This window comes from Suillus clintonianus, assembly GCF_016758775.1.
Source record: "Suillus clintonianus strain FC179 chromosome Unknown DEU56scaffold_107, whole genome shotgun sequence".
Taxonomy (NCBI): domain Eukaryota; kingdom Fungi; phylum Basidiomycota; class Agaricomycetes; order Boletales; family Suillaceae; genus Suillus; species Suillus clintonianus.
The window spans coordinates 122,331-133,638 of NW_024539331.1; the positions used below are offsets into that span (position 1 = coordinate 122,331).

The following is an 11,308-nucleotide window of genomic DNA, read 5'->3' on the forward strand; positions in this document are numbered from 1 at the left end:
TTGTCTCGGGATCGCACTCAACAGAAACCGACTTAATCGCACCATTCAACTGTCGCAGACGGCGCTCATCAATCGCGTCATCACGCAATTTGGTCTCAGGGACGCTGTACCCGTGTCCACCCCAATGGAACCAGGACTTCACCTATCTCGTCGCACTCACACCCCTTCCAATGATTCTGAACGAGACCTTATGTCGCGAACGCCATACAGGTCACTCGTCGGTTCTTTGATGTATCTCGCGATTGGCACACGACCCGACATAGCGCATGCCGTCCAACAACTATGTCGACATCTAGACTGCTACATCAGGAAATCAACCCGAAATTGATATGACCAGACAGGATTGGTAACCAAAACTCATTATGACACGTCATTTTTTAACCTTAGATAAATTTATTATGGTGTAACACATAGGTAAAATGAGATAAGACTATGCCAGAGAAATACCATCTTGGCGTGCATCTTGTAAGCAAACAACAGTGAGATAACTGCATGGCTGCAGGTCATCACATGTCTAGTAGAATTATAATCCACTGTGACATTTTTTAAACAGTGAGATATATCTTATCTGAATTGTATAGAAGGTGCAAGAACTACAATTGTGACAGCCTGCTTGCACGTCATTTTTTAACCTTAGATAAATTTACTATGGTGTAACACATAGGTAAAATGACCGGAGAAATCTAGTAGAATTATAATCCACTGTGACATTTTTTTAAAAGTGAGATATAGCTTAGCTGAATTGCATAGAAGGTGCAAGAACTACAATCGTGACAGCCTGCTTGTCTGGCCACTGCCAACATGGCCGAGCATTTACAGTAGACTTAGGCGTCCTATAGATACTAGCTTGCGCTCGCCGCATACTGCATAGTGCCGACTGAAAGGGAATCACTTGTAAGTATAATGTATAATTGATTAGAACTCCTAGCTACACATAAATCGTGACAAGCAGCACACACGACTCGAAAGTATTTACATCTGAATATAAGCCGCGAAGCCCCTTGTACATCCTGTGCGCCAAACTCCCAGCATCGACGAAATGAAAACAATAACTATTGGTCTATAGAAACGCTAAGGCACAAGCACATCAACGTTCTTATCACATATTCCACGACAGTATCTCAACACGTACATGGACCGCAGCCCACGTGTGCGAGGTGTGAGTCGTTACGACCTTGTGCAACGCCGCGTGCCTTGACGCTTTCTCCTCCTCCGAAATCACCAACCCGCGGTTCATGGCAGCCGCTACATCCCGCTCACAACACATCTGTCAATCATCCGAAGATTTTCGAAATGAACAGACACTACGCACTCCAAGATCCCAAGGATTCACTTGCAGCGCATCAGCCATATGCTGACTGATACCCATAAACTCGCTCAAAACGAAGGAAGAGCTCTTCGTGCGCTCTTGCGCGATCACGAACTCCATGGAGGTCGTGTTCATTCCGTCCGTGGCGGGTGTAGCTGTAGGTTTGGAAACAGATGAGGTTGGCGCCTAGCATTCCGTCAAGGATGTCTTTGCGGCCTAGGGAGGTGCGTTAGGTTAGTGTGCTGATTAGGGTGATCGAGGAAGGAATGTAGACGTGTGGGGAATGGGGGAGGACGTACGCGGTAAACACCTAAACACCTCAGAACTCGGGAAAGGCGTGTGCACGAAAAGACCGATGACCCTACGCGTAGTGTATCAGTACTCTTGCCGTCATCGTTAAAAAAGCACTCACAGCACCAGAATGCATCGCATTCCTGAGCATGCGAGGGACTAACAAGAGATGGTAGTCACGGACCCATACGAGGTCTCCTGGTTGGAGGACGCTGGCGAGGCGGGTTGCAAATGCCTGGTTGGCCTTTGAGTCGTATTTGGGGAGATGATTAGATGTGAGAGCGTTGGATAGGATGTGCGAGCATAGATGTGTGTATGATGATGGACCGGCACGAACTGCAAAGGAAACCCAAGGCCAACCTCTATAGCGGGAGGCGACGGCTCTATCTATCGAGGACCGACTACAACATGCAGTAGTGACTAACTACGAGCCAGGACTCCAGCCACTGCACCAGGACCCCCGGCACTCCCGCGGAGGACCTGCACCCTGATTAGATGCTGATCAATTTAAACACGCAAAAAATCTAGAACGGACCTGCTCATAATAAAATTTCAGAACTGCGCAAGGTACCTAATAACTAACATAGAATCAGAGCCATCCCTCCGCGAGTCCAAAAAGAACATCCATTAACTTATGACGACGAGGATGCTATTCTGATTCATACGAGGCACACGGTGTGAATTCCAACATTATGATAATTGGTGCATGTTATCTGTACACTAGAAGCAGGGTTCAAGGAAACGTGTAAAAGCTACTATTGTGTAAGCAAAGATAGTAGGGTGGAGGGGGGGGAGGGTTAAGTATTGTAGTCAAAGGGTGATAGGAGTACACTTGAGTTGGAGACGATGAGCGGTACCTTGCACCAGGCGAGTAGACATAACTCCAATATACATGTCATAGGTGGAACATGCGTCTGCCTGTCAAAAGCGCCGTCATTGGGCTGGGGAGATGGTAATTGGTAAAAAAACAAGTGATGGAAAAGGCAGCAGGAATAACATAAACTCAACCAAGGCCAACGTACAACAGAAGATACTTAAACATAAGTGAAAGCGGTGAACTTTGGAAAAGATGAATACCGTACAAACAACAGTAACACGTCTCACAGATGCGCAGAATCGGAAGATAGGGATGAGGTTGAATTCCAATCGTCAAACCAATCGTCGTCAGGTAGAGGTGATTCGATTGTCGTGGCACTTGCAGAAGATGCGCCTCCTGACGGGTTGACGGTAATGTTAGTATAGAAAACATCGAAACAGAGCTTTCATACTCACCAACACTGCGTGCTATGGCTTCAGATAACATGTCCACTTCGGACTGTGCGCGTTGCTTCTTCAAGTACATAATACGGAAGTCATGCTTGAGTTCGTCTAGTGATTTACTCGCTGCCTTGAAGCTGTTGATGTCGCTTTTGTCGGTGCCGATGCCTAGGGGCATGTTGATTTCCGCAAAGCATGCATTCGCGTATGCACGACATGCCTCGTCATCAACGCGGGCTTTCAAGTAACTGGGTAGGTAAAGAATTGATTCGCCAGGCTGCACGACGTCAGAACACCAGGCCACTCATAATATTAGTAATACTCGCCTTAATGAGCTTTTCCTGGAAGTGAGAAACGTTTGAATGTTGCAAGGGGTCAACAAGTGTTTGGCTAGTTTTATTGCCAACTTTCGTAGTGTCGTTGAAATGTGACGACGTCAGAAGCGATGCTTTGCGGCATGCGGAAAGCCACGTCATGCATTTGGATCGGGTGGTCTGTATGCGTTTAGAACAGTCGAATTTGACCGAGGTGAACTCTTCGTCTACTCCTTCATACCCGGCAGCGTCCATAGGCAGCGTCTTTGAAGCGAGGCACGATGCGGCTAGGAATGAAATTGAATTTTTTGGATACAGCCCTTTCAATAGAATAACTCACGTGAATTTGTTGAATTAGTTGTCGTGTTCAGTTTTTCGCACAAGTTTGCCATGGCTTTACTGAATAATGAAACCTCCATTTGTGCTCGGTACATCCTCTCCTCCATTAAGCACGTCCCTCTTTGCAGAAAAAGTATCGTGCTACTGTCCTCTTGCTGGAGCTGCGTCTGCGTAGCAAGCTCCTTGATGCTCATGTCGAGGAGAGCTATGAGATCGTGTGGGTCGACCGATTCAAACAGCACGGAGGCTGAGATGTACAGGGAGTCTGGAAGCTGGAGGTGGGCTTGTGGATGAACAGTATGAGAATTACTGTGAGCAGACTACGTACGATACGAATCCCAAGATTCTGGAGCCATAATCTCAGGCCATTCTCGGCATGTTCGATTTCCAAGAAGTAGGTTTTCAAAGGTGACCGGGACATAGAAAGAGAAGCTGAAATGATATTTGACATCATGAAAATGTATGTAGGGAGCAAGGGCCTCGCGGGATATTCACACGATCGTTGAATGCTTAGACCCTATAATACCAGAATTCTGGACGCGATGATGGCACATCGACGTTGTCCTAATTTGGACACGATGGCGCGCTGACGCAGCGATCAAACTTTAAAATAAATAAATTACTAAATTGAGACCGAAGAAATGATACTGACGATTCGACGAGTTTGCGTATCTGGATTTTTCGACTGGCCGATGCAGCAGACATCAGTGACTGCGCAACCAGCAACTCTACTCATCAGTAACTGAGCGTCTTCATTATCCCATCCAAAATCCTAACTGCATCTGGCATGTAGAATTTCTCGAACTGCAGCGCAGCTGGAATGCTATATAAAAATGAACTCTGTTAGAATACGATCAAGAGAGAGGGGGGGGAGAAACGGAGAAACAGGGAACGAGAAAAATGAAAATGAAAATAGAAAACACTTACTCCCACCCCGTAATCCTGCTCACAGGCGCCTCCAGCCTCAACAAAGCTCTCTTCCCGATCTCAGCAGCAATCTCATCCCAAACACCGCCCGTCATACCTGCCTCATGCACAATAACAAGTCTCTTCGTCCTGCGCGCGCTCTCTACGATTGTTTCTACGTCCCACGGCAATATCGTTCGGAGGTCGATGAGTTCGACTTTGGCGGTGCGAAGGGATGGAGGGACGAGGGGTGCGAGTGAGGGTGGTGGAGAGTTGAGGAGACGGAGGGCAGATTCACAGTGGTAGACGAGGGTACCCCATGTTAGGAGTGTTAGGTCGGATCCTGGGATGAGGATTTCGGCGCGGGAGAGGGGGAGGGTGAAATCATCTATTGGGACTTGTTCGACTGTGGGTAGAATTAATATATGTATACAGGGAAGTAGGGATGGGAAAATACCTGCAGGTCAGGGATAAAACAAGAAATGTGCCAGTGCAGTTGGTTCGTCAATCAACATACGCGACTTGGGTTCCATGGTCGAAGGGCTCGCTTGCGACAGGTATGGTGTCCGAGGAGTGGGCACAATAATTTGTGGCGGTGGTGCAATCTTCGACGGTGGAGCTGGGAGTACGGATGTCGGTGGCGCATTAGAAGACGTCGGGTGAGGAAGTCGCGACGGAGGACTGCGAATCAAGCACTGATGGTAATTTTGCTGGGGGGGTCAACTTTGTTGGTGGTGGTGGCATCTTCGACAAGGACGGTAAACCCTTGCTCATGGAATGTCAGAGTTTGGCCGTATTATGTAAGCATGTACATACCGTGATAGGACTCATACTTCATCGATCAAGTGCATCTTTATTACTATACTCTTTCCAAACGCAATGGCTGGAGCGAACGCCAACGAGATCGATGTAAGTCTTGACGACGTTTGATGCGTGGTGATTAACAAAGCAATCTGAGGCAGATTCAACAACTTCTCAGCGACTATAATGTAAGTAATAGCAACGCGTCGTACCAGATAGATAATATGCTTACGATGTCGTGCGGCAGGCACTGATGGGAAACCAGGGAGACTATGGGCAACAGGAGGGGCAGGGGCAACAGGAGGTGCAGGGGCAGCAGGAGGACCACGGGCAGCAAGTGGATCAGGCGCAGCCCACGACGTCTGAAATGGTAAGCAGAAACCGTCAGTAAGCACAACACGTAGGAGCTGACGATTTATGGGACAGGGACAAGGACAGTATGAGGCGCAGCGTGGATTTGCGATCACCGCAACCGCGATGGTAAGATCTAACTGTCGTCAGTGTTTGTGTTATTGATATAATCTAACTATACGTACCAGGCCTTCTGGGACTACGCAAATGCGATCCTACTTGAACGCGGGCAAAACCATCCGTATGCGCAGCCGCCCCAACTCCCCGTCCAAATGCCGCGGCGGGAGAAATGCATCCTCACCCTTATGGTCGAGGAAAAACGTGATGTGTTGAGGGATCTGTGGGACCAGTTAGATGAGATCGAGCGGATCCTGGGATTGGAGGATGTTTGAGGGGAGTGTTTCTAAGTTAGTTTACCAAGTGTTTCGTGTGTCATGGCAGATTGAAAAGCATCAACGAAAGGCGAGAGTCAAATAAATCATTGAACAACGGCGATGCGCACGCGAAGAAATACTTACCTTTCTGTCCTGTACTGTAGGAACGTCGACAATGCGAGGTCCGCGAGAGAAGATGGTCCGCCTTGGACGTTGCTGGAGTTCGGTTGCTCCATCAGTATTGGAGTGAGAGTGGCAGAACAGCGATGAAAAGCCGCTGAATAGCGTTCGTGGATTCAAAGAAAAGGCAGGGCGGCGGGGGTCATGTGTAGGGGAATTGTGATGGGTACCGTGCGCTGCGGAGGACTGAGAGCACAAAGATAAGGACAAGACCTGGTCAACAAAAGCAGATGACTCACCTGGACACCATCGAAAAAGCCCGGCGGTATTTGACGGGCATGAATAGCTGGACCGAACTCGTTGTGACATCACCATGTTGACGCGAAGCGAGCCAGTGGAAGGTCGAGTATCATATATCACGGTAAGTGTCTCGATTTCCGCGGAACTCGAGATATTCAGCATGGCGGACTCCCGTTAACTTAGAACTATCCAAAACGAATGTTTGCAAAAAAACAGATACCGATGTACATATATTACAAGACTACTGTAGGTGACATCCATGAATATAGGTCAATCATGTGTTCGGCCAAGTCGGTGGACTTCAGTGACCCTGTCTTCTTATCAGGCAACAATACAACAGGTTGGGAATGAACTTACGAAATGTTGCACAATTTAGCCAAGCTAGACATGAGTCCCGGGTGATCTTCGTCGTCGTGCTCGTTGACAAGTATTACAGCCGTCTCGCAGAGCTGATCATATACCTCAGCCGGGGTTGGATACTGAATTAGCAGGTCGACGGGTATGTTGGTCAAAGTCGAATATTTCTCCAACAGAGCAGCGTAACACTTAAAGACGTCGTAAACGAATGAAACACACAGTGGAAAGAGACTTACATTGGACCCCAGCAGAGACATAGTCGGAAAGGGTGGATGCTCTACACTCCTGAACGTTGCTGGCTCTAGATCGGCCAACACCAGTCGAACAGAGTGTGATGTAGTTGGACGGAAAACGATGTGCCACATGATCTCTTTGGAGATCTGATGGGTGAGAAAGCAGGCAAAACCGTTAAGCTGTGGGGTGAAATAAGATTAACGACCAAAGGGATGCGGGACACTCACACTAATTGGCAGGATATTTGACTTTGGTCTGATGAACAGCTGGAGCAGTCTTTGGACCGTGTCAATCAATAAGACACCCGCACCCAAGTCATCAAAACCAAAGCCTCCGTGAGAGTCGCCGATCGAGTAAGACGCCAGGCGCTTGATATCATAGACAAACTCTGAAAGCGATGGGTTGGCCTATTCTGGGATGAGCTACGCCAATGGAAGTAAAAAATAATTCGCACCAATTCCAATATACTTTCAAGAGTCATGTAAGTGCCAGTTTTAAACGACATCACTGAAACGGAGTCAGCATGTCTAGCTTATCAGTGAGATTTAGCTGCCCACCCATTTCCAAATCACCGGAGTCGATGTTAGCCCGATGGAGAGCACGAGGCCAAGCTAGCTGAATAGCTGCTGCCCGGCTTTCAAAATTGAACAGGTGGGGGTTTCCGGTTTCGCCTGTGCAAACCGATACTCGTAGCTGGATCCGAAGGTAGGCAAAGGCCTTTCTCCACTTTGGCAATCTCCCTATAACGTTCTTGAGGCCTCCTTCGGCTTTAGCAGCTTTTTTCGCCTTTTGTCGCGAGGAAGTCCGAGTTGATCCGCCATCTGCCTGTGATTGATGGGTACTGGCAGGGGCGCTGTGCACCATTTGGCCCGAGCACGAAATCCAGGAAAAGATGGTCGGCGAGTTTGACGTCGCTGTTGGGGATGCATGGGCACTGGCTGGGTCTCCGGGTATCGAATGTTCGTCACCATTTGCACCGTCGGGTGCAGTTACGTGGCCTGGCATCGCGAGGGCGGGACCAGGAATGACCAGGAGACTGCCACTGTTGGGTGCATCTGATATAGCCTGAAAGGCTGTGAGGTCAACGTGGGACCAAGGGTAATAACCTGTGGGATGGCGGGCGAGATGAATGACAGTGCTAGAAACATTAGAACTAACCTACAATATATTGTCAGGCGAGATACTTATAGATTTGAAAGGCGGACTTACGCCATCATATACAACATAGAACCGGTTATCGGGACCTGCCCTCGTGGACTTCGCAGGAAAATTTATTTGAGCATTCACAGCGTAAAACTGCAAAACTTCTCAGTGGGACCGCAAACACAGTAGAGATTTGACTTACAGAATTGACATATACAGGAACTTCCGCCATCTGTTGTGTCTCGAAGACTGAACGATGGACGATTGATGTAAGAACGTAAGCGTAGAGTGAGATGTGTACTGTCAACTAGAAGAAAATTAGTATGTAACCTCTCACAAAATCAACCACGTACTGCAATATGTAGCATTGGTCGACACTGGGCCGACAATGAGAAACATTTGTAACTTCAGAAACACGGGTACTTACATATAAAGGGTACAGCGTCGGCCCATGTCCCACAGACAAGTAACCGATGAAGTCGATATCGTTCAGATCAACGAAATTGCCCTAGAAGAACTGAGTGAGCAGGTTTACTGAGTTGAGAAGGTAATAAAAAACTGACAGAGTTGGGCATGAGGCCGGGATTGTCAAACAAAAATGAGTCAAACATCGCAGCTGAATCCATATAGTCGTGAGCGTTGGACGAGAAAGCTGTGGGCTATTGGCAAGACAAGGAAAGGGTGATGGATTTGTGAGTTAGATCGCCGTCGAGTTATTTATTGGGCGTACCTCTCTGAAACTCTAATTCAATGCTAGATCAAGCAAAATCGCCTCGACGCTATCTCAAAGCGGATCCTGTCCATCAAATATTATACGTACTCTAAATCTGGACACTGAATTAGCCGAAATCAATGCCATGGAGTGTCTAGAGTAGGCGTGGATGGAGTACCGTTACGTTTTTCACTGTAATGTGATTTAATTTTCGTAATCCAATTCTACCTCGCTCGCGTACATCTCTTCGTACTGTTCTAACAGCGATTCTTGGCTACTGCCATACCATGGTTCAACGGGATTCACCATCGGATTATCATCGTCGTCAACTTCCTCGTCAACTTCCTCGTCATCCTCTCCAGAGTTTCTGGCATCTTCATCACCTTCTCCGACATGAGAAGTGGACGCGGACTGCGCTGCAATATTATCTTGCTGGATTGCAGCCTGCGGAGCGAGGTGGTGAGAGTACACATGCCCAACACCGAGCCCGAAATGGAATCGCATAAGCATATCGCGGTCAACAAATCTAACATAAAAATGTCATGAAGATCTTGCTACGTATGACAATATATGGTACGAGTGACTCACCGATTGACAAAATATTCGCACCAATCATCCTTGTCTCCCGCACTTGCCGACGCACCCAATCCGTCGAGATGTCTCTTGCGGCTGTCAAAGCGAGGTATAATGTGACAGCCCCTGAGTACATCTGCGGGATCAAGGAAGTCGAATGAGTGCTCGTCCTCTAGGGGCGGAAAGTCCACTCGGTCCAGGGTCTCCCAGGTGGAGTCCTGATCGATGGGTGCATACCAACGTATCCACAAAAACTCCATTCGATGGGGAGTGTAATCGACCATACCGCGTCCGATAAAAATCACGTTGACGTGGTATACTGCTAATACCTTCCCGTACATATATTTGTGACCTTCATGCCTTATGTCAGTGTCGGCGCGGAGAACCATAACATTACAATGGGGAGTCCTCGGGTTGATCACATCTTGGCCTCTGCGAACATCGTAGGTTGTGAAGTTAAACCTCGCGATGTTATGCCGATACATTCGATCGTCCTTTATAATTATTGTGTTGTTATCGTTATCTTCAGTGCTACTTGATGTATCAAAACGAAGCAATAGATGGGCTTTCAATTTGGAAAAAAAATTCTGCAGGAGCAGTTTAGAAGTCTCCTGACAGGGCATGAATAGACTCACTGTGACGGCTGGATCTCCTTGGTGGCTGCGCAAGAACGATCCTATATGCACAGGGTACTTTTGGGTCAAACCAATATGATGGTGGGCATGAGGGCTTGTCGCCAACTCAGAAATGTCGATATGGGGGCGATGAACACTTTTGTCCCCGATACGGCGAATGCGAGCCTGGCGGCGTTCAATTCGAGTCAACTGTTTGACAAATGACTTGCGATCGGTGCGGCGATACCTGGCCTTTGGAGTACGATGTTCTAGTTCACCCTGAACAAGTCAATGAGTCAAGTTCATCGTTGAAAAGCATAGGACACACCGGTTCAGTACTATACGAATCACATGTGCCATACTGGCGAATCGTAGACACGTAGTCTCCCAAGGCGTGAAACTTGTACGTTTGAATATTGAATATCTTCGTTCGCTGCTCATTCTGAGTTGATCTTCCTGCCTGCCCTTGCTCCGCAAGGCGAGAGCTTCCTTTTCCTTAAGTCCTGCGGGCTGTTTCCCAGACTTCTTTGCATTGCGTCGGGCACGCGCTTCAACCTCCTGGCGCAGCTCGCGGGTTTGGTACGCGGCGCAGACTGTAGCTTGAACTTACGAAGTTGTGCCCCGAGCGCCGACGTCACTTCATCCATGAATCGAGGGTAAGGTCAGAATGCCTGTCGCAGCTTAGCTTTAGAACCATGCCAATGGAAGCCATGGTAAATAGTAACTGCAGGAACAATTCCTTATGCGGTTCGGAAGAAGGCCATCGAAGGCGGGGATAGAACACTGTACATAGCGCGTCAGTGTCCTACTCAATATCGATATGCGGTGAACTTATACCTGGAGGAGGTCCTCAAAGTTTCGTGCCGCCATACGTTTCATGTCGGAAGCATTAGACGAAAACTTTCGTATGGTGGCTGCGCCAAACGTCGGGGTTTCCCTATACCTGATGGTAGAGGTCAGCTGAAGCAACGCGGTATCTGACACCATACCTCTCGTCCAATCGATGAATTAAGCTCTTGTCATGCGCAGCAATAATTCGCAACAAGTGAATAAATAACATTTTCCATACACCGATTTCAAACTCATGTAGAAGATCTACCACCAGAGCATGAAGATATTGAATCCCATTGGACCGAGGCGATCTATGAAAGCATTCTGAGACATGGTTAGTACTTGTCAGCAATCGGGAATCAAGTCTCACAGAGGTAGGGACCCAGGAGTGTGACTTGAGAATGCGTTCCACCGCTGCGCTGTTGACTGCATAGTTGTTTTCGTAAATCAATCTCCTTGCTTCGCTAACCAAAGTCCTCGTT

The 11,308-nt window shown here is 47.9% G+C and overlaps 4 protein-coding genes across 4 annotated transcripts; 1 reads left to right on the top strand and 3 right to left on the bottom strand.

Annotated features, from left to right (window-relative positions):
• Positions 1-1,628: 1,628 nt before the first annotated feature.
• On the bottom strand, positions 1,629-3,961 carry DEU56DRAFT_917449 (uncharacterized protein; the record flags this gene model as incomplete). The annotated part of the gene is made up of 7 exons (XM_041357988.1): positions 1,629-1,670; positions 1,722-2,001; positions 2,705-2,813; positions 2,873-3,134; positions 3,265-3,458; positions 3,512-3,782; positions 3,839-3,961. The coding sequence occupies 7 exons, from the start codon at positions 3,959-3,961 to the stop codon at positions 1,629-1,631; spliced, it is 1,281 nt and encodes a 426-aa protein (XP_041203657.1).
• A 284-nt stretch (positions 3,962-4,245) lies between these two features.
• On the bottom strand, positions 4,246-4,841 carry DEU56DRAFT_745319 (transketolase; the record flags this gene model as incomplete). Its single annotated transcript, XM_041349140.1, has 2 exons — positions 4,246-4,333; positions 4,438-4,841. Coding segments are annotated over 2 exons (492 nt in total), but the record flags the coding sequence as incomplete, so codon positions are not given.
• Positions 4,842-5,295: 454 nt separating this feature from the next.
• On the top strand, positions 5,296-5,960 carry DEU56DRAFT_760045 (uncharacterized protein; the record flags this gene model as incomplete). Its single annotated transcript, XM_041350387.1, has 5 exons — positions 5,296-5,325; positions 5,379-5,405; positions 5,465-5,587; positions 5,644-5,697; positions 5,757-5,960. The coding sequence occupies 5 exons, from the start codon at positions 5,296-5,298 to the stop codon at positions 5,958-5,960; spliced, it is 438 nt and encodes a 145-aa protein (XP_041203659.1).
• A 672-nt stretch (positions 5,961-6,632) lies between these two features.
• On the bottom strand, positions 6,633-11,258 carry DEU56DRAFT_917452 (uncharacterized protein; the record flags this gene model as incomplete). The annotated part of the gene is made up of 20 exons (XM_041357989.1): positions 6,633-6,672; positions 6,720-6,907; positions 6,956-7,132; positions 7,181-7,360; positions 7,408-7,460; positions 7,511-8,111; positions 8,163-8,249; positions 8,299-8,403; positions 8,450-8,473; positions 8,524-8,604; positions 8,660-8,755; positions 8,827-8,838; positions 8,917-8,930; positions 8,987-9,000; positions 9,050-9,334; positions 9,397-9,968; positions 10,017-10,274; positions 10,833-10,938; positions 10,985-11,137; positions 11,197-11,258. The coding sequence occupies 20 exons, from the start codon at positions 11,256-11,258 to the stop codon at positions 6,633-6,635; spliced, it is 3,108 nt and encodes a 1,035-aa protein (XP_041203660.1).
• Positions 11,259-11,308: the final 50 nt, after the last annotated feature.